We start from the raw sequence: 27,378 nt of genomic DNA, 5'->3' as shown, positions 1-27,378 counted from the left end.
TGGATGTTGGCCAATGACAAGACTCTTCCAAGCCAGACTTGACCTCACCGAGTCTCAGATTGCTTACTTATCTCAGTGGCGGGGTGAGGTGGTCATGGCACGTCCCATATATCTCCGGGGGGGTCATGGATTATATTGCTTCTACTATTTCCTGGAGAAACATTTAAGATGTTTTTATGTGTTTTGGAGGTATAAGGTAAAGTAGGCAGACCCTTGAGGTCAGCTTTGTCCTGCACAGGACTTCTTGGAACAGAACTGATCATTGCATGGAATGGTTAGTCATTGGAGTCTACTGGTTGATTCAAGTCTGTGTTCAAATGTGAGTTCCTGCGATACCTTGCTTTCTCCAGTGGCATGGGGCACACCTGCTCTTGTCTGAAGTTTGAGAAGAAAGCAGCAAAGCGTTGACAGTAGGTCCATTTGCTAATAGGCAGCTCCTGTCCTGTGGTCAGCGCACACTGCCGCAGTATTGTGTGGATACATATTCAGTATTTAAACACCAAAGTAATCACACACCCACACATTCCCTAAAATGTGGGCTGACTTGTTGGACCTGGGGATTTTTCTTTTAAAGGAGGACTGTTTTGCTTGTTTATTTATTCTCTGAAAACACTTCAACTTTAAAAACAATTTCCAGCTTGTATAACCAACATACTAATAAAAAAGATATATACAAACGTGATAGAAGTTGGAATTCAGAGAAAGTGAAAGTCATTTTTCACCCCACTCCCAGAGAATACTTCCCTGTTCAGGGTTTGGGGGATGTATCATCCAATTGTCTTCCTATACCTCTATACTAACATTATTACCGCCATCGTTGTTTAAATAGTAATGGACTCTGCATTCTGTTTTACAACTTACTGTTTCACCGTGTTAAGAGTTCTTCTCCTGGGGCTTCCCGAGGGAGCAGCACAGGGTTTGTGATGCAGGCAGAGGAGCCGTCGTCGGGGCTTCTCGGCTTTGTTGAGCAGAGCTGCCTGGGCTGGACCTTGGCCATCCGTGACCTCATTCTGCTTCAGTATGTGGGTCTTTCAAGACGTACTTTTTTAGAGTAGTTCCATTTGGAGACCAGTTAGTTCTTTTCAGTCCTGGCATTGCTCATCTCCCAGATAGACCAGCCTTCTGGAACGCAGTGCTGCTTCATGAGTGACAGTGGTCTTTTCTAAGGACTCTCTGTCTGAAATTTCATCGCCAGAGGCAGGAACAGTAAAAGGAGCATAGTAATGTGCACAAGGATATGAGAAGAGGGGGGTGAAGGTAGAAACGTATCATTAAATTCAAACATCCCCAATCAGCTAGGAAGTGAAGACAAGGGCAGTGTTGAGATTAAGGAAGGCGATGGTTTTGAGAGTACAGAGGGAAGAGGCCAGCAGAAGGGTCCCGCCGATCTGCCTTAGAAGGGCCTCCAGCCACAGGCCAGGTCCCCAGCTCATGGCCATGTGGGACTGAAGCTAAAGCCTTCCTCTTATTCTGATCCTCCGCTCCTCCGCCATCCCCCGTTCTCTCCCCTTCTCCCCCACAAACACAGCCTGCTCGTTTAGCTTGATTCCTCATTTCCAGGGAACTAAGACACACTTTTTTAAAAAAAGGATACATGTTTTAATCAAAGTTTACATTTGGTGTGTACAGGTTTTCCTCCCCCGGAAAGCTGTGTTGAGGTGTCTTGTAAATGTGCTTCGGGAGAAGAGTGTGTAGATAGCAGACCCTGGCCAGTGCTGGGGCTGAGGCACACGCGGGCCCCGTTTTCAAGGACCTCGCAGGTCGCTGTGGGCAGATGCACAGTTAGGCAGGTGGTGCTGTGTGAAAAGTGCTTGGAGATTCAGGAACACCTAGGAAGGGCCTCAGCCCAGCCCTGGGGTGCCTGGCAGGGCTTTTGTTGTTGTGTTTTGTTAATCCTCACTCGAGGATATTCTTTCCATTGGTTTTTAGAGAGTGGAAGGGAGAGAAACATCGATGTGGAAGAGACACATCGATTGGCTGCCCCTGCGTGGGGTCGGGATCTAACCTGCAATCCAGTTACGTGTCCTTGACCAGGAATCTAACCCAAGACCCTTCCATGTGCAGGCTGGCGCTCTAACCATTGAGCAACACGCACCAGGGCCCAGGCAGGGCTCTTTAGACTGGGGAAGTAGTTCTCCACTGGGGATGATTCCCCAGTGTCTTCGGTGAGACCAGTGGAAACACTGTGGCTGTCCCTGCTGGGGTCAGTGGGAGTGGAGGAGAGAGATGCTCCTGAAATCTAGTGGGTACAGGCTTGGGATGCTGCTCAACATTCTCTGGTGTCCAGGACAACTCCCCCACAGTGAACAGTGGTCTGAACCCAAATGTTGGGGATGCTAAGGCTGAGATGCCCTGGTCTAAAATGAGACTGACTGAAGGATGGATGTGAGTTGGTGGTGTTGGGAGAGGGGTCCGGTCGGAGAGGGTCCGAGGTATTCAGGGAGAGGGTGGACAGCGTTGGAGAATGGGCGAAAGTAAGTTAGTAAAAGTAGCCTTCCATTGGTTCGAAGAAAGTCGTTCCTGACCTTGGTGAGCTTGTTTCCGTGAACAGTGGTTACAAAGCCAGATGCAGAGGACCGAAGGAGAAAGCAGTTCGTGAAAGGACTGATGGCAATGATGGCAGTTGTCCTGATGTCTTCCGGTGTGCCAGCAACTCCTTACTTTCTGTTCATTATCCAGATTGTTTCACACAAGAACCCTATGCAATAAGGATTCTTTTGCACCGGTGAGGAAATAGAGGTTTGAGGAATTTGGTTTGTCCAAGATTCATATAGCTCATAAATCATGGAGTTGGGATTCAACCCTAGATGGCTTTATTTTTTATTTATTTATTTTTATTTTTTAATCCTCACTTGAGGACATTTTTACATTTATCTTCAGATAGAGTGGGAGGGAGAGAGGGAGGAAGAGAGAGAGAAACATCCAGGTGAGAGAGACGTCGACTGGCTGCCACCCACACGACCCCAACCAGGGCCGGGGTCAAACTGCAACTGAGGCCCATGCCTTTAGCGGGAACCGAACCCAGGACTCTCTGGTCCGAGAGCCAATGCTCTAACCACTGAGCCAAACTGGCCAGGGCCCTAGATGCCTCCAAACAGTACCTCTGTTTTCAGTCTTTCCGGTTCTCCAAGGAAGAAGATAGGCCAGAGGGACCTGGGGTGTGTGGGTGTGCTTATCTGTATGTGTGTGGTGGGGGTGGGGGAGAGGTTCCTCCTGGCTGGGAGAGAGTTTAAGATGAGAAGGACATAGCTGGTGATCAGAGAAAAATAAAAATGCAGACCAGCTGGGCTCCCAAATGAGGCAGGAAGGAACTGGATCAAGGGCCCCACTTGAACACTCGAATCGGCCAGAGGTAATGGGAAATGGGAGCACCCCCTCTTGGCAAAAGAGAGGGGAAAGGATGGGTTCCCATGGAGATGAGAAAGGGAAAGGCAGACAGAAGGTGGAAACCTCTTCCTCTTCTTGGTGAGACACAAGGCAGGTGCACATCAGAAGCTGAGCGGAGTTGAGCGGTGAATTTGCAGGAATGCCAATCTGCAGGTAGCAGAAGGGTTGGGAGGAAGCACCAGTGTAGAAGGCTGGAAGGCTGAGATTTCTCTAGATGATGTCTAGACATTCATTTATTCTATCTAGGTTTGCACATATTACCATGAGTTGTACATAGTCGTTTTTAAATTATACCTTATTTTCCTGCACATTTGTGAATATTTTCTGCCTCTTATCTTTAATTTTCCATATTGGTGTTTTATTCTTACCCCCTTCCTTTTCCTTATTAGGCTAGATAATGTTTTTTTGTTTGTTTGTTTAATTTTATACAGTGTTATATTTTTTAAGAAAATAAATGGTCACTTGGTTAGTTTTATAGCTTTTTGATTTTTTTGACTCCTGATTTTCTGTCTTTATCTTAATTAAATCCTTCCACTTTCCTTTCCTTTTTTCCCCATTTTTCTTCTTGAGTAAGATGTTTAATTCATTTAGTAGTATTACTTATTGATTTGTAAGAATTACTATTTTCTTGATTTATACTTGTTATAAAGCTATGACATTTCCTCTAAGTACAGCTTTTAGCAAGTTTCATATTTTATACACATAACGTTTTAAAAGTCACAGTCTGCCATTGAAGTTTTATTTCCAGTTATCCAATCAATTGTTCAGGAGAATGTTAAAAAACTTTCCAAGTGTTTGGAATGGTTTGTTTCCTCCCCCGCCCCAAGTTTGTTGACTTGTAAGTAGAAATGATGGACTGTTTTTTCTATTTGTAATTTATTATCTCTTAATTCTGGCATTAATAAGACTCCTGTGAACCTCCATGGGCATTTGAAACCTTTGTAAATGTCCCACAGTTGCTTGAAATGAAAATGTGTTTTCTATTTCCAGGATATGGAATTTGAAATGTGTCTCTTAAGTCAGTTCTATTAATTCTATCCTTAGTTGTCTTTCTCCATTTAATCTATTAAGTACTTACGTCTGTTTCTTCTTGTATCTGTTGCCATTTTTTTTCTGTATTTATTTGGTGTTGGGGTGGCATACTATTATGATAAAGCTTCATTGTGGATTGTACTTTTTTACATATTAATTGTTTGTCTTTGAACTTTTAAAATGATAATTTATTTTCCTTTACATCTTATGGCTATTTCTGCTTCTTATCCTTAATGTTTTTGTAAAAGTTAAGGATAAACTTATAAGCGATTTTATCTTGAATTTGACCATGAATAATATTTACCATAATCCTGACTTATCTTTTCTTAATACATCTTTGATCATATTATTACTTTCAAACTTTTTGTGTCACTTTGTATATGTGGGTCTTTTGCAGACAAATGCAATTAGAGTCTGTTTCTGAATCTACTCGGGGGATATTTTCCACAGGAGTTGTTGTCTGATTCACATTGATTGATATAATATATATTCTTGATTCTAATTAATTTTTTTGTACTCGCTTGCTTATTTCTATGCACGTTCCTTTGTCCTCTGTCTTTTACTACTTGGTCTGTGTTTTCTTTGATTAAAAAAATTAAAAGTTACATAGTCTATTTTTATTTTTATTATTAATTACATTTTTTTTAAATCCTCACCTGAGGACATTTTTGCATTTGTCTTCAGATAGAGTAGGGGGGAGAGGAAGGGAGAGAGAAGAGAAACATCGATATGAGAGAGACACATTGAGTGGCTGCCACCCACACAACCCCAACCAGGGCCAGGGACAAACTGCAATCAAGATACATGCCCTTAGAGGGAACCGAACTCTGGACTCTCTGGTCCATGGGCTGACGCTCTAACCACTGAGCAAAACCGGCCAGGGCTTACTAATTACATTTTAAACTTTGATTTATATGCATTATACCTCTATTTGGGGAATTTTTTTTTTTTTTTTTTCAGAAAAAGATAACATCAAGTATTTATTTATGTCCTGGTGTGACAGCGAGGCTGTTTTCCCACTTATATTTATCCACTAATACCTCTTCACCCCCTGTTATTATGCTTGAGGATTTTTCCCAATTCTGCATAATGTTATTGTTATTATTATTATATGAGATACTTCATTGTTCTTGTATTTATTGCATTTAAGGGATTATTTTGTTTTGCAGTTATTATAAATTATTTGATCTTAGTTCCAAATGTAAGTGGATTCAGTGCTCACATCCTCTGCTTACCTCTCAATTTCCTGTTCTTGAGATCTTGATTGATTCTGGATCTTCTCTTGGTTGGATGATATTACATCACTGAGTAGATTTGCAAGAAGAGTTAATAAGTGCTGCTGCATTCCCTGACTAATGGAAAATACATTTTCTTACTTTTATACATGATTGTGAACTTAGCTGAGGAACTGAATACTCCTCTCCTGATCTCTCTCTCTCTCTCTCTCTCTCAGGCCTTCACTGCTTTCTGTCACTGGGTGTTACTGTGAAAGGTCAGAGGCTGCCTGACCTTTTCCCCTGTAACTGACTGCTTTGTAAATATCTTGATTTTATAGAATTCCGTGTTTATCTTGAAAAGTCTATTACTTTACTGAGAAGTCTCAGTTCTGATGATTCTCTGTAACTTTTTCCAGGAACATCAGATAGTCCTTTATTTCAACGCAGTTATTTTTCTATCAGGGATTTGAGCATTTTTTGTTTTGCTCTGTTTTGTTTTGCTGTCTACTTCTAGAATACCTTTTATCTGTAGGCTGGATCTCTATTTTCAAACCTTCTTATCTGTCATCTTCTCTGCTTGCTTTCATCTGCTTGTCCTTCTCCTCTGCATTTTGTCAGTTTTTTGAAGACTGTTTTCCACATCATCAACTTTGTTTTTGGTTTGTGGATTTTACCTCTTATTGCTTTAATATATTTATTGGTTCTGCGATATTACTTTTGTTGTCAGTTTCTTTCTTCAACCGCCAGCTCCCCTTTCATCTCATGCTGGCGTCTTATCTTCTTATCTTTGATCTCTTCTTTTCTGGGACCTCTGTTAATTGTATGTAATTTTCTTCTGTGCCCTGTTCTTTCAAAATTGATAATTCATTGGTCTTTTTTGGGCCCTGTTTCTTTCTGTCACCCTTATTTCCTCCTTTAGTTTATTTGTTGTTGTTTTTCTAACTTGTTTATCTTTGATTTCGACATAATTAACAGAACTTGCTCCTGGCTCCCAAACACTGAGGATAATATCTCTTTAAATTTCCTCCTTAAGCCCTGCTTAATTCTATTTTCAGAACCTGAGTTTGAGTCTTGATGGTTTGACTTTCTTCTGTAGCCCCTTGTCTCTGAACTCTGTGATTCTAAGTTTTAAGTCCTGCTTTTGATTTGAAGGGCCCATGGGTCTGTTGGTTTGGGGTGACCAAACTTTTTGTTTCTTTGTTTATGTATTCCTCTTTCTTTTCCTTCAGCCAAACCTTTGTTTGCATTTTGAGACAATTAGCCAACACTTTCCCCCCAGAAATCCCTTGGTAAGGTTAAAGCATATGTCTTTCTTTTTTATTTTTGTTTTTTTTATTTATTTTTTAATATTTTTTCTTTATTGATTTTAGAGAGGAAGGGAGAGGGAGAGAGAGACAGAAACATTGATGAGAGATAACATCGATTGGACGCCTCCTGCATGCCCCCCAACTGGGGATCGGGCCCACAACCTGGGCATGTGCCCTGACCAGGAATCGAACCAGCAAACTCTTGGTGCATGGGTCAGTGCTCAACCAGTGAGCCACACTGGCAGGGCTGTCTTTCTTTTTTTAGGGATTTCCAAGCACATCCCTGTTTTCAGATGTTGATTCTCACAGTGGATTTAGTTCTGCTCTGTACCTTTAGTGAGATAATCAGGTAACCACTCCAAGTTTGGAGGTGTTTTCTAATAGGATTTTGTTTTCAGGAGAGGCTAGGGTCCTGAGGATTTACCCAAACTTAGTATTTTCTTGGTAAAATATTCGATTCTTTCTTTGTGGATTGCCACGTCCCACTTTAGAAATATTAAGGACACCATGTCATGAACTGTTCTGAAGTTTTTTTGTTTGTTTGTTTTTTGTTAATCCTTGCTCAAGGATATTTTTTCTACTGATTTTTTTTGTTGTTGTTTGTTTGAGAGTGGAAGGAAAGGAGGGAGGGGGAGAGAGACAGAGAAACAACAATGTAAGAGAGAGACATCGACTGGTTGCCTCCTGCATGCACCCCAACCAAGGCCATGGATCAAACCTGCAACCCAGGTATGTGCCCTTGACTGGAGATCGAATCCGAGACCCTTCAGTGCCCGGGCTGACGCTCTAACCATTGAGCCACACCGGCCAGGCCTGTTCTGAAATTTTTAAGGGAGATGAATGTCGGTAGCAGCATTGCATCCAGCACACTTTTCACTCTTTCAAAAATCGTAACTCTGCCTTGTGTGAGTGTGTTCTGACTAGCTTCTGAGGTTGGGTTCTGGCTAAAAAGTGAAATAACTGTAAACATTAGTCCTTCTCCTAGGCTCTTTAAAGACTTCATAGCTATTACCATATTCCATCAGCAGTGTTCGTAAGCAGGGTAAGATGGAGAAGGGACTGAACCATTCCCACTGGTGCTCCCAGGCACCGTTTCATACAGGAAGAAAATTTTGAGGTTGATCTCAAAGCTTGAGTGGGCATCAGAATCACCCTGAGGGTTTGTTCAACTCTAGATTGCTGGGCCCTGCCCGCCCCAGACTTTCTGATTCATTAGGTCTGGAGTGGAAGGTGAGAATCTACATTTGTGATGAGTTCTTGGGCCATGCTGTTGCTGTTGGTCTAGGGACCCCTCTTTGAGAAACTTTGTCTTAAAGGATGGGGATTCCTTGGACCTTGAAAATGTAGGTAAAAGTATTTTTTCTACAGGGAGGAAAAACATGACCAAACAGGCAGATCTCAGCACCTTCCTGATTTCTAAGCCATTTTCTTCATTACGATATGGGACTCGTTTATAAGAGACATTTATGGAGAGTATTTCTGATATGTTTTGCTTTTCTGTATTCCATAAATGGATATAGATATCCACTAGGAACAGAGAGAAATAAAGGATAAGTAAATATATAAGTAAATATATCAGTGAATTGAGCATCCTCCCATGGACTGAGGTCCTGGTTCGATTCCTGGTCAGGGCACATACCCAGGTTGCGGGCTTGAACCCCAGTAGGGGGTGTGCAAGAGATGGCCAATTGATGTTTCTCTCTCACAGCAATGTTTCTATCTCTCTCTCCCTCTTTCTCTAAAAAATTCAATAAAAACATTAATATATATATATATATTCATAAATGGGGTAAAATACTCCAACTTGCGGTTGGTTTATAATTCGAGGTGAAATCCAGTATCCACAATATTCTGGAACTACTGGTCTGAGCCACTCACTAGCTGAGCCACGAGAAGACTGGCTTCCTTGCCAGGCATTTGAGGGACAGGCTGCTCTTCACCTTCCCATTTTAAATGATCTGACCCTATATTTCCATGTACCCCTACGGCTCGTTGAGCCAGCCCCGTCAGTGACTTTGTTGGCAGTGCACATTTTCCATAAGAAACAAGGCGATGTTCCTCCTGGGGCAGGTTTGGCAGACATAAAGCTACTACATAACCTTGCTCTGATTCTGTGAGGTTGGATTCTGAAGAAAGATAATTCAGTGTTATAGCTCTTGTTCTTGTGTGTATACCTTTGTCAGCAACTTTCAGTCTTCCAAATGTCTTTCCAAAGTAGGAGCACACTGCTTGCATGCCTAAGGAGGTCTCTGAACAGCCAAACGGCAGGCAATGGCTTTTGCACCTTTTCGGTTACTCTCCTGAGTGTAGAATTCAGAGCAGAGGACACACAGGGGGTTATTCTGGAATCAGCCTTCCCAGGGAAGGAAGACTAGTGTTAGTGATGCTATATGATCAGGAGCTTTAAGTGGGAATAGCTACTAATGAACTGAGAAACATCTGTAGAGTGTCTTTACTGCTGATATCCATTCTCAGATTGTGGAATTCAGAAGTTATTGTTTTCTGGCTTCAGAGAGTTGGTGTTCCAGAAGCCTTGGGCAGGTTATTTTCCCTGAGACCTCAGTTTCATGATCTGAAAAACGAAGAGACTGGGCCTTTAATATCTCCTCTCTGATGGACACCGTGAGCCTATATAGACACTTAATTTTGAGAATGAATCCTCCTATTTAAGGAGAGCACCCGTCATGCATTGTTTCCGTACTTTTCAAGGAAGCAGAGGAGAGAAACGGCTCCTGCCGCATTTTGTTCCACGTCCCTCCACCGAAGGGTGTAAAGAATGTTGAGCTGTAAGGGAGACCTGTTCCTCAGGCTTCCCAGAATCCTTGCAGACATCAATGAAAAGGGTTTTTGGTTTTTTGTGTGTGCAGGGAAGGCAACCAAATAGTTTCAAATGTGCCACAGGTGATGGTTCCAAGTGGCACATCAGTTCAGGGAGCTTAGCAGAGTTATAAATACGTGAGCGGGATGAGGCGGCCAGAGCACCTTCCCCATGGATAGTGACCAGGAAAAGGAAGATGGCCACTTGCTCCAATATCAAGGACAAGTAGGGACTGAGAATTAGGATTCCTAGTATCCAGTAGCCAGCTCGTTCCTCACTGTGATGTTGCTTCGTGGGCTTCACTGGGTGCAGTCGGGGGAGTGTCACGTGGCAGGAAGGTTTGTTTTGTTTTTCTGGTCATGGAGACTCTCTGGAAGTACTTAGGTTCCTAAATGTTTATTTATTTTTATTTAAAAAATTTTTTTGTGTGTGGTAAGTGCCCCTAGCGGGAACCAAACCCGGGACTCTCTGGTCCGCAGGCCGACGTTCAACCGCTGAGTCAAACTGGCCAGGGCTAAATGTTTTGTTTGAGATGGTACCATTGGTGAATTTTCTCCAGGAAAGCAGGCACGCAGACACTCATTCATATCACAGATCTCATCAGGGCCAGACCTGTGCTGGCCCTTGGGGGTAGAAGAACCAAAAGTGATTTTGAGTAGCCTGGGGCCCCATCAGTTTGAGAGAAGGTAATTTTACCTGTTGAACATGTGCATTGTGTTTTTCACAGAAGTTATAGTTGAAAGCCACGTGCCAAGTGTAGAACTTGACCATTTTTAATGGCATTGACCCCTTACCCACAGAACCCACAGGGTCATTAACAGTGTAAGGCCCTTTATTGCTCGAAAAATTTTGAGAAGTTTTCAGTAAAATCCCAAATCAGAAAAATAAAACTAGAAGCTGATGATATCATATGCCATGAAGGCCATTAAGATAATTTAGAAACATAGAATACTAAAATCTTTGAATTAGGAGAGAACTTGCTGATTACCTAGTCCAGAGATTCCCCAGCCAGGACCTCATGAAAGGCTTATAAGTGTAGGTGGGTTAATATGCAGAGATTGAAACAACCTAGAGGCTGCTTATGTGACAGGGTTTCCAATCTCTGCACTATATAGTGACATTTTGGACCAGATCACTCTTTGTTGGGAGGCTGTCCTGTGCATTGTAGAATATTTAGCAGCATCTCTGGCCTCTACCCACTAGATGCCAGTAGCACCTTCCTTCAGTTGTGACAACCAAAAATGTCTCCAGATACTGCTAGATATCCCCGGTGTGGGGTGGGGAACAGAAAGGGTACAAAATCATCATTGGTTGGGACGACTGCTCTATAATAATATAAGGTTAGTGGAAGAATCTAACTCATGATACATCTTTATATTTTATTAGACTCCTATGAATGAATTCAGAAGCTCTGATTCATTCATTCAGTCAACATATTTGCTGAGTACCCGTTGGTGTGAAGTGTCCCCAGTGCTAAAGATGCCAATGTAAATAGACAGGTGTGGTGGACCTGCTCTCAGAGTTCTTATGTTCTGGGGAGGAAGACAGATGACAAACAAATAGGTATCATGTCACCAGTAAAGGAAGTAAAGAAGCAGAAGGGAGTGTGGGCAGGGTTGTGGAGAGGGGACTGGATTTCGTGGGGGCCGGGAGGGTGGGCTAATGTTAGATGGAGTTGTCAGGGAAAACCCCTTGGCTGGAACCTCTGAGCCCAAACCAGAATGACGACGAGTCAGCCATGTAAAACTGGGCAGTTGTCTCTGAATAATAATAAAAAGTAAGGGAGTGAATTAAGTCAGAAAAAAAAATTCTTTCAGAACCTGAGAAAGAAATCTAAAACACACCCTTTGTACCAGAAAGTTGAACATCATAATCTCATCTCTTCAGTTAGCAAAATGATCCAAGCCTTAAAAATCTTGCTCAAGGTGAAGACAGCAGGCAGTGCCATCACACCTGCTGGGGACAGATCCTTTTACTTACCAGACAGGCATTGCTGTATCCTTGTCACTTACTTTTAGAGCAGACCAATAGTGAAAAGCTGAAACACCTAAGTTTGTTGGGCAAAAGGGAGATTTATCATTAAGGATTCATGGTTTGTGGGCTTGACCAAGCCACCTGAGCACCCTCTTGTTTTCACATGGTGATAAATTCTACTGTTGTGTTGACAGACAGATGTCTTAACTTTCTGCTTAGAAGTTTTGGGGGTATAGTGATTTTTAGGCGTGAACTTACTCTCTGCAAGTAGATTGGAGATTGTGAAATTCCTTAGCAATTTTTTTTTTTGAATCCTAATTCTTGGGTATCTGCCAATCCCATACATAAACACATACTGTGTTTTTTGTTTTGTAAGATTCTATTAATTTGTTGGAGCAGGAGTGGGAAAACTAATGGATCTGAATTGGGCCAGTTGGTTAGTTGAAGCAGGAGGCAGGATAGCCTAATGGCTTCTGCTATAGGTGGAGGCCAAGGGGAGGGGGAAGAAAATCCCCATCTCTTTGAGTAGGAAGACTGGAAAGTGGTCATGGTCTACACAAGGCCAGCCATTCCAGTCTGCTTTGGGCTTTATCTTAACAGGGTAGTTAGATCAGGAGCCATGGTTTGGAGAGGGACAGACAGACAGACCCAGGCACCAGGTATAAAAATTTAGACTGGAAATGTCATTGCATTGCTTGGATGAGGGTCTTTTGTGCCTCTGAAACAGGCAGATATGGGACAGTTCTCATCTAAAGGAAGTGACTTGTGTGAATTTTCTGAGTAAACCAAGAGCCTACAAGGTGATGAGCAAGTCTCAGAGCAATTAGACTGGATTCTTTGGGGCTTTTCCCCAAATAAAAGAAGTTGTAGCAAATTGTAGCAAAACGTTCTTTTTTTTTTTTTTAATCCTCACCCGAGGATATTTTTTCAATATTTTGTTCAGATAGAGTGGGAGGGGGAGAGAGAGAGAGAGAGAGAGAAACATTGACGTGAAAGGGACACGTCGAGTGGCTGCCACCCACACGACCCAACCAGGACCGGGGACAAACTGCAACCGAGGTACGTGCCCTTAGCGGAAACCGAACCCGGGTCTCTCAGGACCTCAGGCCGACGCTCCAACCGCTGAGCCAAACCGGCCAGGGCAGCAAAATGTTCTTATACTGTCCCCGTGCCAACCATCCTTTTAGGGTCTCCCCCTCCCCCTTCTGAATGGTAATTGAGAACAAGGTATGTTGTTAAAATGGCTCCTGGGTTCATTCACTGAAAGTGTAGAATTTAAATCTTGGAAGGGACCTTCTGTGCCAGCAACAGCTTTGGTCATGAAGACACGCCCAGGGCTTGAGGTCAGTCAAGCTTTCAGACCCACAGAGGAGGGACCCAGTGCACCGTTTGGTCTTTCATGATGTGGAAAATGACTTTTCCCGCAGCTTCTGCTTAGTCTGCGTCTTAATCAGTTCTGTAATGAAGACCCAGCAGCATATCTGCAACTTCCCTTTAATTTTACAATTTTTATAATGAGAGTTCTTGTAGTGTGAAAAGTGTCTGTAGAAACCCAGCCAGCATTCTGAAGAGTCTATAAAGGAACACCGTGATTTTCTGTCTCTGCCGTTTGGGTGAGGGTTGGCTCCAGAGGAAAGAAATCAGTTCGCTCTTGTTCTCAATGCTAGGGCCAGAATGGTTTCAAAGTTTCCAAGGACCTTGGTGTTATGTGGTCAACACAAAGAATGGTTTTCCGTTGTTTGAAAGAACGAGATGAGCTGGGATCTCATTTGTCATGGTTGTCTTTTGAGAATTTTAGTGTAAGGAGGCGTATTGTTTTGTTTTGCTTCTCAAGGAGAATATTGTCAGGATACTTCTCAGAATTAGAGTTATCTAGTGAACTGAAGGTTCCCCTTTGTAGACAATGAAGTCTGAAGCTGCTGAGATACCACCCTGCTTCCTTCCTTTCTTTTCTAGTCCCTTCTCTCCTCTTTTATCGCCTTGTTCAAATCACACGCTTCCTTTTCTAAGGACAGGGGAGCTGGCAGACTGCCTATTGGCCTGTTGGCCTCAATTAGCCTTATATCATTGCAAAGGAATGCATGAATTCTCCAGAAGGTATGTACTATCTCTTTCTGTATTAGACACCCACTACCTGCTTTCATAACAGGTCACTCAGCCCAAATTGCCGCTTATTTACATACCTGGCATTTTTGTAGTCACTGGCATTACATCCCCAGATACTCATCTTATTTTACTGATGATCCCAAAGGTATCTGTTATGAAATATTACTCTAACATGCTCTGTAATACTGGGAAACTTTATGCAGGAGAACAAAGCTAAAACAGATAACCTGAAGACTAGCATTCTTGGCCAGAAGGTGACTGGGTTATTAATCTGCAGATTGCCTGCTTCAGACTTTGCACTTATGTACAAGGTTCCACAGATGGACCAGCCGACCACATAGAGCAGAGGCCACAGGCATTGGCAGGATGCAAGGCCTCATGGCATTTCTCTGCTACTGTTTAAATTCAGTCTCATATTGGGGGTTACATATGTGATTGCAAATTAATTCTTTCTCTTCTGAAAATTTGGTTTTGAAGAACAGCTGTGCCTCCCTTCTGAATTCCTTAATTATTTATCCTCCCTGATATGTTAAACCTTTCATTAGTGTGGTGATTGCCAAGAGTACACAGAACTGCTTAGATCATGTAGCAAACAGTATAAACATTTGATAGGACATTTGAAGACACCACATGGTGAGCCAGGATCTATAGTAGTACCAAATGCTGTGGGATCGATGGAGGTAGCTTGTCTCGGATGTTCTTTGTTGGTTTATTTAGCCAACAGATCTCCTATTAATTTGGAGTGCAATGCTCATATCTGAGTTCAAATTAAATTTAAATATATATATATGTGTGTGTGTGTGTATATATATATATCTATATACCTATATATAGATATATCTATCTATCTATATATAGAGAGAGAGAGAAAGGCATACTATATACTATATTTGCATTTTAAATTATTAGGACTCCCACTTTGACCATGATGAGAGTAAGTGATAAGTAGTGAGATAGAACAACACCCTTGATGCTAAGAGTAGCAATCCAACATTCACAAGTGGATTAATTAGTGACACCCCCACCCTACCCCACCCATTTTTCATTCTAAGCATGAAAATTCCTCCCAAACCTAGTCCTGGGGCTTACAAATAGAAATGTTAACCTCCCACACCCCCCACAGCTCTTTGACCTCATTGTATCAACAGTTTCCGATCTGCAAATAACATTTGTTGAGCGATCTTGGAGCTCCTGATTTTTGTTTTTCTAGCTGAACTGTTCCAAAGTTGCCACATTCCACTACCTGTCCTTGGGTAATTGTTATTTCTGCTGGTAAGAAAGGCACAAACAACAGGTGCCAAGGAAAGCCTTTTATTAAACTTGTGCTACAGGAGAACTGGGGAGCTCAGTGTCTTAGAAATGAAACTAGGTTTCTGGAGTGGACAGAGGAAAAGCACCTGATGGCTTTCTGGTTCTGTTTCTCCAAGGCTTTGAAGGTTATAATTAGTTGCTGCCGAGTCCCTGTGGCTGGGTGCTTCACAGCTTTATTTCTGGTCTGCAATCCTCAAGTCGGAGAACAGGCAAGGCCTGCGTGTTTAATTTGGTCTCCTCCTGGAGACAGTTGGGATTTTGACTTGAAGACCAGGTTTTTGCTCCTGGGCCATGCAAACTGTAACGAGCAGTGCCCGCCAAGCTGACCGGGGTGAGCGTGGATCTCGAGAACGCAGGGAAGCATCAGGGGCGCCACGCCATCTCCTGTTACTCTGGGCAGTGAGTTCGAAGGATTCCCCATGGCGCTGTGGGTTGTCTCCTTTCACCCTCACAGGAGGAAGACGGAGGCCTCACGGATCCCAGGAATTCTGAGCACAGAAAGGGGGTAGGCAGATGGTGTAGTCCAGTTGGTGCTATTAAGCTTCTCTTTCCCTGTCTCGGGTGTAGTCCACACCTTTTAACAGAACCTTAGGATTGTCTTTAAATCGGACTTCAAGAGTTTGTCAAATATGGAAAGTTGGATTGGGGGTTTCCCATCATAACCCCACAGTTTGAAATCCCAAAACTAAAAATGTAAATTGAACAAAAGCAACAACTGATAATAAGTAGAACTGACGGTCTTGAGTAATCAGAATGGTCTGGGGGTTTCAGGTTCGGTGGAATAAGCACATTAAATGTGAAGTTATTGGAGATGAATCCACATTTTCACGTAGCTGGTGTTGTGTTATCACGGGTGGAGTTCAGAGTCTAGTTACCCGATGGAAGTACTGTTTTGGGCGTAGGAGATGGGGATGGTGCCTGTTTGATTTGTAGAGTCATCTCATGACCTTTTGAAATAGCATTTATTTTTACTTAATTTAGAAGCTTCTTCTGTTTTTGGTCAGTGAAGGGGAAAAAAGTATTGCTAATCTTATTATCACCATATTTTTAAAGGATGTGAGGAGATACAAGATCAAGGCTTTTGATTTTAAATCCTAATTTTGTCGCAGATGAGTCCAGTTGAGCCTCTCAGGGTTGCTTCCTCCTGGGTAGATGAAGCAGTCAGTTAGGCAGGCTTATTTCTCCTCGTTTTCCTCCTTGTCGTTGGTTTCTCAGAGGATTACCATCTGCTGCAAAAACATCCTGCGGTTGATGGATGGGTCGTCCTCAGGTCCAGTTTTCATTGTCTCTCCCCTCCCCTACTCCCTTCTCCTCCTCCTCTGCCTCCTTGCTCATGGGTACATTCTCAGTCTCATAAAGACACCAGGTTTCTGCTTCTTTGATTGTTTGGGCCATGCTGGCAATTTCTTCTTCTGTCAGCGTCTTCAGGAGAAATGTGTACACAAAGACAAAATGGCTTTCAAAGGGGGCGACATCCTCATCTCTACTTGGTGCAGACATCTGAGTGGAGGCCACTCAGCTGCACCCAGGCTGGTTCTCCCACAGCCTGGAGATTACCCTCTTCTAAGGCTCTGCGCTATTTTTGAGGTAGAGGCTGCAACAACATTAAAGCTAGAACCCATTAGGAAATCACTTTCATCATCTCTTGTTTTTCCAAATCAGTGGCTTTTTATTTTTTCCCTTTCTGATCTCATAACCCTTCGATCTCCTTTGAAGCAGAACAAGGAGACTGTTGGTGTGTGTCTGCATCCAGAGAAGTTAGAATCCTTAACAGCTTCCGAAGACACCAAGGTGTTGGAGGACTGCACAGAGAGATGAATTTCATCTCGGGTGGACGACTTAACGCCGAAGGTGCCCTGCTTTCCTGGTGCAGAACCGTCATTGTTGTTGATGTTGTGCAAACCGGGCTCCAACTTTCCACAAGACACACAGCAGAAAGGCTTTTGTTGCGTTATTTCTAAAGGCTTGAAGTTTCGAAGGGAAGAGATTTTGTTTTCCTCCGAGCTACACAATGGAGCTTTCAGAGAACCTCTTTTAAAAGGAATAGCTACAGCCTTTGTGTGGAAGGGTGTGTCTGTTGGCAGGGTCTGCTGATGCAGACAGACTGGCTGGTGATTAACAAAGGTCATTAGACTTTGGAATCTGGCAAGCAGAGTCGGATGGTATGTCTTCTGCGTGTGTGGAAGGACGACTCCCAAGAAGCCAAGGCATTCTGGAGGTTCCCCCACCCCACCCCCAAATCCTGCTGGAGCCCAGGGTCTGGTCCAGGGTCGTCCTGTTATACCCAGGGCTCTGCTGGGACTAATGGGCAAGCCCATCAATCAAGGGATAATAGAACCTTCGGAGATCTTGGTGCACGCATGACATTTGAGGAAGAGAGAGGTGCAGCTTTTCGGAGAGGAATGAAAACAGCCCGTTCTTTGTTGGGAGGAGAAGAGCCTAGGAGGAGCCCAGGCTGCTCTTGGAGGCTCACTGCCGCCCGGCAGCCCGGCCGAGCCCCCGAGAAGCCATGTTGTGCTCGGAGCTAAAATGGCTGCGCTGAAGCCCAGGACGAGGGCAGCTCAGCGGGTCTGAGCTCCAGTGACGCAGGAGCTCCTATCTCTTGAAAGTGTGATAAACACATTCAGCAGAGCTGGGGCTTGTTTGGCTGAGATGAAAGGACTAAGCTTGGGGGATGGGGAGTGCACACTGGATGATCTGCTTTTTTTTTCTTTCTTCCCTGTGAAGTGTTCTAAATGCAGGAGTCGTGTGCACCATGGAAAAATTTGTTTTCAGGTCTAATGGACTGTGCGAAAGAAGTGGGGTGGGGCCTCGGTGACTGCTGTAATCTGATCCAGAGCTGATAGCAACCGTCTTCCACACAATTTGGGTTGGTGCTTAAGACATGAAAGCTTGTGTATCAGGAATATTGAGACTTAGTTAGCTGAAAAGACTCTGGTGCACAGTTCAATGTTTATTGAAAAAGGATAACTTGCCCGGGGAAAGAAGAGGAGGTGAATACCCGCGTCTCACTCTGCAAGCTCCGTCTGTCCAGAGCTGGACTTGCCAGGAGTTATTTTAGTAGGCTATCAGCAGGGGCATTCTTTGCTATAGACAGTCCTCCTGCAATGGCTTCGTTCACGGCGTGGACACATAGCTAGACATTGTTCTCCTGCAGGAATAATTTATCTTTTCCAAGGAAAGTAGAGAAAGTTGCCCCGCAATAAAAGTATGGAAAGATTTGTTAGTTCTTGGACATCTGGTTCTAGATTACTGTGACTCAGTAGAGTTTGCGGTGAGTGAGCTCAATGAAGTAGCTCACTCATTAAGATAACAACTGGGTGTCTCAACTCAGAATATATGTTAAGATAGGAAGGACCATACCTCTCACATTTTTAACTTCTTAATGGTGGGACTCTCCATTGAGTTCGTGGGGCGTTATCTGTATATTTTATCCCTTAGTAAATAGCAGAATGAAGGTAGCTGAGCAAGTTTTTATTCCATTCCACACCAGGTTCACAGCTTTTTTTTTTCCCCCTCCTCAAGTGTGTACTTTACATTAGTAAAGGAGAGAAATAGGAAAAGATTTTTTAAAAAAAGGTAATAACTTAGAGGCCCCTTTTCAAGACTGGGAGTGTCAGTTGCCTTCATGTTAACTGAGGTACCAGGGTGCCACGTTGAACAAGAAACTGGATCATCTTCTTAAAGTTGGTTGTTTGAGAACCTCATGAGAAATATTTTATGACCTAATTAGATGGGAGAAGCTGTTAGGTTATAATTGGTGGGTAGTAAAAAGCAAATAACCATTTAGCTCCTGAGAAAAAAAATTCAACTAAAGTGTTTGGGGAGGGGAAGAAAGAGGTGTATCCCAATATTAGTTAAGATGTTAAATTAAAATAATAAAATTATTTTAAAAGTTTTTATTTCTTAAAATTATTAAGATTAGAATAATAAAAGGAACAGTAAAAGCTGTCTCCAGCACCACTCTGGGATTCAGTACTGTTTCACAATTTAGTGATAAAACAGCCATATTACAATATTAAAAAGGCAAATGAAGACTAAAATTTTTTCTTTCTTCTGGATGGGCATCTCTGTACTTCTGAGAAAGTTCTAGTTCAAAAGAGAAAACAGGTCCAAACCAGAACCACAGTCGGAATGAACTCACCAAGAAATTTGAATTTGGTCAAGAAATTCAAAAACTCCTAAAATTTTGGAAGTTTTCTTGACAGATGACATTTGAAGATTTATTTCTATCAAGCCAGCAAGTGTTCCGGCTGGTAGAGTTTAGTAAGAGAAATCTGCTGATGTTAGAATTGTTTCCAATAACGACTTCCAGCCCCATCAACGTGGGGTGTGCATTTCCTTTATTCTTTAAGATGTCTTGTTGTGACTCCTGCCACAGGTCCCTAATGTGAGAGGGTAGACCCCGATCATGGAGGTGCTCCAGTGTGATGGCTGTGACTTCAGGGCCCCATCTTACGAAGATCTCAAGGCGCACATTCAGGATGTCCACACGGCATTTCTGCAGCCAACTGATGTTGCCGAAGACAGTGCTAATGATCCACGATCCGGGTCCATGAATGCCAGTAATCAGACTGAGGTGGAGTTTTCGTCGATAAAGGATGAATTTGTGATTGCAGAGGATTTATCAGGTAAATCTAGACTAAACTCATTTGCATATCTGATATATTTCATTGCTTTCATCTTTTTTTAGCCAGTGGCCTTGGTTCTTGGGCATCATGTTTCTCTTGAGTTCCTTGGCTATTGTCCTCTCAGCTTCCTTGTGACTCTTAGTTTCCTTTCCATTTGGAAGACAAGGTCGTACCTCTGAAAGTTCTAGAATGGTGATTGTGGTTGGTGGAACTTGTGCTCTCAGAGCTATAGGGCACATTGATGGAGAGGATTTGAGACTTGTACCTAGAGCTGAACACCTGCTTCTTATGTCCGTGAGAAGCAATATCCGTATGTTCATTAATGCTTCATTAATATTCTTCAGGGCCTCATCTTGAGCTGTTAGACCTTTTCAGTGTGATGTTTATTAATGAAGAATAATTGAAAAGAAAAATTGATTTACATGATTGAACTCTTAATTCTCGTTTGCTTTGCTTTTCTTCTTATCCCACTTACCTGATGTTTTCTTTTTAGGTCAAAATGCAACGGCATTGGGGACCGGAAGTTACTATGGCCACAGTCCAGGATATTATGGTCAGCACATTGCCCCTAGTCCCAAACCAACAAACAAGTTTTTTCAATGCAAGTTCTGCGTACGCTACTTCAGGTCAAAAAACCTCCTCATTGAACACACTAGGAAGGTCCACGGGGCTCAAGCTGAAGGGAGTTCGGCGGGACCCCCTGCCCCGGGGTCCTTCAATTATAATATCATGATGCATGAGGGATTTGGAAAGGTCTTCTCTTGCCAGTTTTGCACATACAAGTCACCAAGGAGGGCGAGAATAATGAAGCATCAGAAGATGTATCATAAAAACAATTTGAAGGAGATCGCTGCTCCCCCTCCTGCCCCTGCTCCCCTGCCAGACCCTGTGGTCCCGCCCGTGTCCCTGCAGGACCCCTGCAAGGAACTGCCTGCAGAGGTCGTGGAGCGCAGCATCTTAGAATCTATGGTCAAGCCTTTGACCAAGTCTCGAGGCAACTTTTGCTGTGAGTGGTGCAGCTACCAGACCCCGCGCCGAGAACGCTGGTGTGACCACATGATGAAGAAGCACCGCAGTATGGTCAAGATCCTCTCCAGTCTCAGACAGCAGCAGGAAGGTACGAATCTACCCGACGCGCAGAACAAGAGCGCCTCCAGCCCCACTTCCAACTCCACCTATTTGTCCATGAATGCTGCAAGCCGGGAGATGCCCAATGCCAACGTCTCCAACTTCAGGGGCTCCATCAGCAACTCCATCATGAGACCCAATTCTTCTTCAGCTTCCAAGTTTTCGCCCATGTCTTACCCTCAGATGAAGCCGAAGTCACCTCACAATTCTGGCCTTGTTAACTTGGCAGAGAGATCCCGTTACGGAATGGCTGACATGACCAATTCTCCTGCCGACCTGGAAACGAACAGCATGCTGAATGACTCTAGTTCTGATGAAGAGCTCAATGAAATAGACAGTGAGAATGGTCTAAACGCCATGGATCACCAGACATCAGGCATGTCTGCGGAGCAGCTGATGGGCTCGGATGGCAACAAATTATTGGAGACCAAGGGGATTCCCTTTAGACGATTTATGAACAGGTTCCAGTGCCCCTTTTGCCCTTTCCTCACCATGCATCGACGCAGTATCTCCCGCCACATAGAAAACATTCACTTATCTGGAAAGACAGCTGTCTACAAATGTGACGAATGTCCGTTTACTTGCAAGAGCTCATTAAAACTGGGGGCTCACAAACAGTGTCACACGGGTACAACGTCAGATTGGGATGCTGTGAATTCCCAGAGTGAAAGCATTTCTTCCTCACTGAATGAAGGTGTCGTGTCTTACGAGAGCTCAAGCATCAATGGTAGGAAGTCAGGAGTTATGTTGGATTCTTTGCAGCAGCAGCAACAGCCACCGCCACCGCCACCGCCGCCACCACCACCTCCATCACAGCCTCAACCGCCACAGCTACAGCCACCACATCCGTTGCCGTCCCAGCCCCAGCCCCCGCCGACGCAGCAACCACAGCCCCCCGTGCAAGCCCCACCTCTGCACCCATACAAATGCACCATGTGTAATTATTCCACCACGACTCTGAAAGGGCTAAGAGTCCATCAGCAGCACAAACACTCGTTCTGCGATAACTTGCCAAAATTCGAGGGGCAGCCCTCCAGCCTACCATTGGAAAGTGAGACGGACAGCCACCCCTCTTCCAGCAACACTGTGAAGAAAAGTCAGACCTCAATTCTTGGGTTGTCCTCCAAGAACAATTTTGTAGCTAAGGCCTCCAGGAAGCTCGCTAATGACTTCCCTTTAGATTTATCGCCCGTGAAGAAGAGGACTAGGATTGATGAGATCGCAAGCAACCTGCAGAGCAAAATTAACCAGACCAAACAGCAGGAGGATGCGGTGATCAATGTCGAGGATGACGAGGAGGAAGAGGAAGACAATGAAGTCGAGATAGAGGTTGAGTTGGACCGGGAAGAAGAGCCCGCAGAGCCAGTCATGGAGGTGCCCACGCCCTTCTCAGCCCAGCAGATTTGGGTGAGAGATGCCAGTGAGCCCCAGAAGGAGCCCAACTTCAGAAATGTCACCCACGATTACAACGCCACCAATGGGGCTGAGATTGAGCTCACCCTTTCTGAAGATGAAGAGGATTATTACGGCTCCTCCACAAATTTGAAAGATCACCAAGTTTCCAGTACGGCTCTGCTGAACGCCCAGGCTCCTCTCTATGGAACCGAGCACAATAGTGAAAACACAGACTTTAGTGACTCTGGACGGCTTTACTATTGCAAACACTGTGACTTTAACAACAAATCTGCCCGGAGTGTGAGCACCCACTATCAGCGAATGCACCCGTACATTAAATTCAGCTTTAGGTACATCTTGGACCCCAACGATCACAGTGCGGTGTACAGGTGCCTGGAATGCTACATCGACTACACCAACTTTGAAGATCTGCAGCAGCATTACGGGGAACACCACCCAGAAGCCATGAATGTCCTCAACTTTGACCACTCGGACCTGATCTACCGGTGTCGGTTTTGTTCCTACACGAGCCCGAATGTTAGAAGCCTGATGCCACACTACCAAAGAATGCATCCCACGGTGAAGATTAACAACGCCATGATATTTTCAAGCTATGTCGTGGAGCAGCAGGAAGGGCTGAACACGGAGTCCCAGACGCTGCGGGAGATTCTGAATTCGGCGCCCAAGAACATGGCGACGTCCACTCCCGTGGCTCGCGGCGGTGGTCTGCCAGCCACGTTTAACAAAAACACTCCTTCAAAGACCTTCACTCCAGAATGTGAAAATCAGAAGGACCCCTCTGTGAACACCGTGGTCGTGTACGACTGTGACGTTTGCTCGTTCGCAAGCCCCAACATGCATTCTGTCTTGGTTCATTATCAGAAGAAACACCCTGAAGAAAAGGCTTCCTACTTTAGGATCCAGAAAACCATGCGAATGGTGTCTGTGGACAGGGGCTCTGCCCTTTCTCAATTATCATTTGAGGTGGGTGCTCCAATGTCTCCCAAAATGTCCAACATGGGTTCCCCACCCCCCCCACAACCCCCGCCACCAGACCTCAGTACTGAGCTTTACTACTGCAAACACTGTTCCTACAGCAATCGGTCAGTTGTGGGCGTGCTTGTCCACTACCAGAAAAGACACCCAGAGATAAAGGTTACTGCCAAATATATCAGGCAGGCTCCTCCCACAGCTGCAATGATGAGAGGGGCCGAGGGACCCCAAGGCTCCCCTCGGCCACCCGCCCCCATGCAACCGCTGAACCGAAGCTGTTCCGAGAGAGATGGCCCCCCTGTGGAGAATGAGATGTTCTTTTGCCAGCACTGTGATTATGGGAACCGGACGGTCAAAGGGGTACTCATTCACTACCAGAAGAAGCACCGGGACTTCAAGGCCAACGCCGACGTGATCCGGCAGCACACGGCCACCATCCGCAGCCTCTGTGACCGGAACCAGAAGAAGCCTGCCGGTTGCATGCTCGTCGCCCCCTCGGGTGTAGAGCGGGACAAAACGAAGCTGCGGGCACTGAAGTGTAGGCAGTGCTCGTACACCTCCCCCTACTTCTATGCACTGAGGAAGCATACCAAGAAAGACCACCCTGCCCTGAAGGCCACGGTCACGTCCATCATGCGGTGGGCATTTCTGGATGGCTTGATAGAAGCTGGCTACCACTGCGAGTGGTGCATCTATTCCCACACGGAGCCCAGCGGTTTGCTCCTGCATTACCAAAGGAGGCACCCAGAGCATTACGTGGACTATACTTACATGGCTACCAAACTCTGGGCGGGGCCGGACCCATCCCCTCCCTCTCTCATGATGCCAGCTGAAGCCAAAACGTACCGATGCCGAGACTGTGTTTTTGAAGCCGTCTCCATCTGGGACATCACCAATCACTACCAAGCGTTCCATCCCTGGGCCATGAATGGTGATGAGTCGGTGCTGCTGGACATCATCAAGGAGAAAGACGCTGAGAATCCCATCTCTTCGTCCGAAGAGCTGGTGGGCCCCGTGAGTTGCGAAAGCAGTATGCCCGCTCCCCTCCCTGAGCAGGAAGCGGAATGCCTCGAGGATGCCAGGCTCTCCCCAGAGAAAAGTATCCAGCTGTCCTCGGCCAACCCCGCCATCTCCTCCACCCCATACCAGTGCACAGTGTGCCAGTCTGAGTATAACAACCTCCACGGCCTCCTTACCCATTATGGGAAGAAGCACCCCGGCATGAAAGTGAAGGCTGCTGACTTCGCCCAGGACATCGACATCAACCCAGGGGCTGTGTACAAGTGCAGGCACTGCCCCTACATCAACACCCGCATCCACGGCGTCCTGACCCACTACCAGAAGCGACACCCGTCCATCAAGGTGACCGCCGAGGACTTCGTGCATGACGTGGAGCAGTCCGCCGACATAGCCCAGAACGACGTGGAAGAGACCAGCAGGATCTTCAGGCAGGGGTTCGGCGCCTACCGCTGCAAGCTGTGTCCGTACACACACGGCACGCTGGAGAAGCTCAGAATTCACTACGAGAAGTATCACAACCAGCCTGAATTTGATGTCTTTTCCCAGTCACCCCCGAAGCTGCCGGTGTCCCTCGAGCCTGAGATAACCACTGAAGAGAGCCCCTCCCAAGTCTCCCTCACCGAGGAGGAGGTGGGAGAGGAGCCGGTGCCCACCTCTCCCTTCGCTACCTCGCAGCTGGTCGCCCACACTGTGTTCCGGTGCCAGCTCTGCAAGTACTTCTGCTCCACGAGGAAGGGCATTGCCAGGCACTACCGCATCAAGCACAACAACGTCCGAGCCCAGCCCGAGGGCAAGAACAACCTCTTCAGGTGCGCTCTGTGCTCCTACACCAACCCCATCCGCAAAGGGCTGGCCGCCCACTACCAGAAGCGCCACGACATCGATGCCTATTACACCCACTGCCTGGCAGCCTCCAGGACCATCAGCGACAAGCCCAACAAGGTCATCATCCCGTCCCCGCCCAAGGACGACTCCCCGCAGCTCAGCGAGGAGCTCCGGCGGGCGGTGGAGAAGAAAAAGTGCTCCCTGTGCGCCTTCCAGTCCTTCAGCAAGAAGGGCATTGTGTCCCATTACATGAAGCGCCACCCGGGGGTGTTCCCCAAGAAGCAGCACGCCAGCAAGCTGGGCGGCTACTTCACTGCCGTCTACGCGGATGAGCACGAGAAGCCGATGCTGCTGGAAGAGGAAGAGAGAGGCAGCTTTGAGAAAGCCGAGGTGGAGGGAGGAGGTGAAGCCCAGGAGCTGGAGTGGCTCCCGTTCCGCTGCATCAAATGCTTCAAGCTCTCCTTCAGCACCGCTGAGCTGCTGTGCATGCATTACACTGACCACCACAGCCGGGACCTGAGAAGGGACTTCGTCATCCTGGGCACCGGCCCCCGCCTGCAGAACTCCGCCTACCAGTGTAAGCACTGCGATAGCAAACTGCAGAGCACGGCAGAGCTGACCTCACACTTGAACGTTCACAATGAGGAATTCCAGAAGCGTGCCAAACGTCAGGAGAGGAGGAAACAGCTTTTGAGCAAGCAGAAATATGCAGATGGTGCTTTTGCAGATTTCAAACAAGAGAGGGTAAGGATATGTTTTGATTTCCCTTCCCCCAGGAGGCCTCTCAGCGCTGGTGCCCACATGCACCTCTTCGTTGCCAGCCAAACTGCTACAGGCTTCCCAGTGACTTAGCGTGCCAGAGAGCTCAATAAGTCAATTAAACATTTCGAGCTTGATTATCCCCATTCTATGCTTATTCTTCTCCACGGTCCCGTGCCCCTCCCTCTCACTCCTCCCGAGGCTCCCCAGGGGAGGGTTGGGGTGGTTTCTCTGTATTTCTCTCTGCCAAGTAGCCTTTTCCGAGGCCTAGGTCCATGACAGCTCACTGTCTTCCCTAAGGCCAACTGGGTTGTCTCTCGGTCTCACTAGTGCTTCTCAGCCATGTCTCGGTCTGCCGTGTTGCTACATGAACCTAACATCTCGAGGAGTAGAATTGTGAGTGTGTGTGTCAAGAAGCTCACTAATGGCACAGCTATGCAACATTCCACCTGCGTAGCTGAAATGGGTGTGCAAACCAGATAACTTGGCAGTGCCGAGGCTCCCGCACAGACGTCTTCTCACAAGTCGTAAAGCACTTGGGTTCCGGAGACTCTGCGCCGTGGGCAGTGTGCCACGGCTCTGACGCATCCGTGCTGTAAAAACACTCACGTTCTCTCCCTTGGTTCCTTAACCTGCTAATCGGCTTTAAAATAAAACTGGCCCGTAAGCGACAAGAATAAATGCCGGCCGTTGAGGGAGGGCTCGGAGTACTGATGGCTACCACTGTATTTTACCAGCCTTTTGGTCACTTAGAAGAGGTGCCAAAGATCAAGGAGAGGAAGGTGGTGGGCTACAAGTGTAAGTTCTGTGTGGAAGTGCACCCGACGCTCCGAGCCATCTGCAATCACCTGCGGAAGCACGTCCAGTACGGCAGCGTCCCCGCCGTGTCCGCCGTGAAGGTGAGAACCGGGAAGGTCTGGATGAGCGTTCTCGTGTGTGAGCCGTTCGAGTTACTCGTTAACCCCGTTGCTCAGAGCCGCTCAGGAAAGGACGTCCCGGGGTGTGCGCATTGCTGAGTTCTGCTTGGATCCGTCTGGCTTGTTTTGATTTCTTTGCAGGTTGGACCTCCCTCATCTCTCGTGTCTCGACCTGGTCGCGTTTCCATCTGGTTCCCTTCCATGTGGATAGTTTGGTGGAAATGGAAGATCTGGGCCTCTCTGAGAGGAGGCTTTGGGTCGCCCTCCTCTCCTGCATTTAGTGCGTTAGGTGTTTGCTCTTCCGAGTGGCCCAGGCTCTTGAGAGGAATCAAGTGGGTTCGGTTCCCGTCGTCTTGGGCTCCTCCCACTGCCTGACTTCTTACTGTTGTTCTTTCTCATCCGGCTGGCGGGCTGGCGGTGCAGAGAGCCTGGGAGAATCCATCTTTTGCTTCTCATCCTGGGTTCTCTGAGGAGCAGAAGAGACATTAAACCTAAAACTCAAAGCCTGGAGTCCCAGTTGGCCCTGAGGGCCTGTTGACCTGATTTGTCTCCCCTCCT

General features: G+C 45.8%; 1 protein-coding gene across 2 annotated transcripts in view; it reads left to right on the top strand.

Moving 5' to 3' along the window:
• Positions 1–27,378, top strand: part of ZNF462 (zinc finger protein 462) — a 140,660-nt gene that overhangs the window by 37,535 nt on the left and 75,747 nt on the right. The window contains exons 2-4 of one of the 2 annotated variants that reach the window (XM_036261520.1): positions 19,534–19,783; positions 20,277–25,888; positions 26,641–26,802. In XM_036261520.1, coding sequence (XP_036117413.1) covers positions 19,564–19,783; positions 20,277–25,888; positions 26,641–26,802 — 5,994 coding nt within the window. In that variant the 5' untranslated portion in view covers positions 19,534–19,563. The remainder of the gene's footprint in view (positions 1–19,533; positions 19,784–20,276; positions 25,889–26,640; positions 26,803–27,378) is intronic. The other variant, XM_036261521.1, reaches the window with a different exon arrangement.

The sequence above is a fragment of the Molossus molossus genome, unplaced genomic scaffold, assembly GCF_014108415.1.
Source record: "Molossus molossus isolate mMolMol1 unplaced genomic scaffold, mMolMol1.p scaffold_m16_p_14, whole genome shotgun sequence".
NCBI classification, from domain to species: domain Eukaryota; kingdom Metazoa; phylum Chordata; class Mammalia; order Chiroptera; family Molossidae; genus Molossus; species Molossus molossus.
This window is presented reverse-complemented; position numbering and strand designations above follow the sequence as displayed.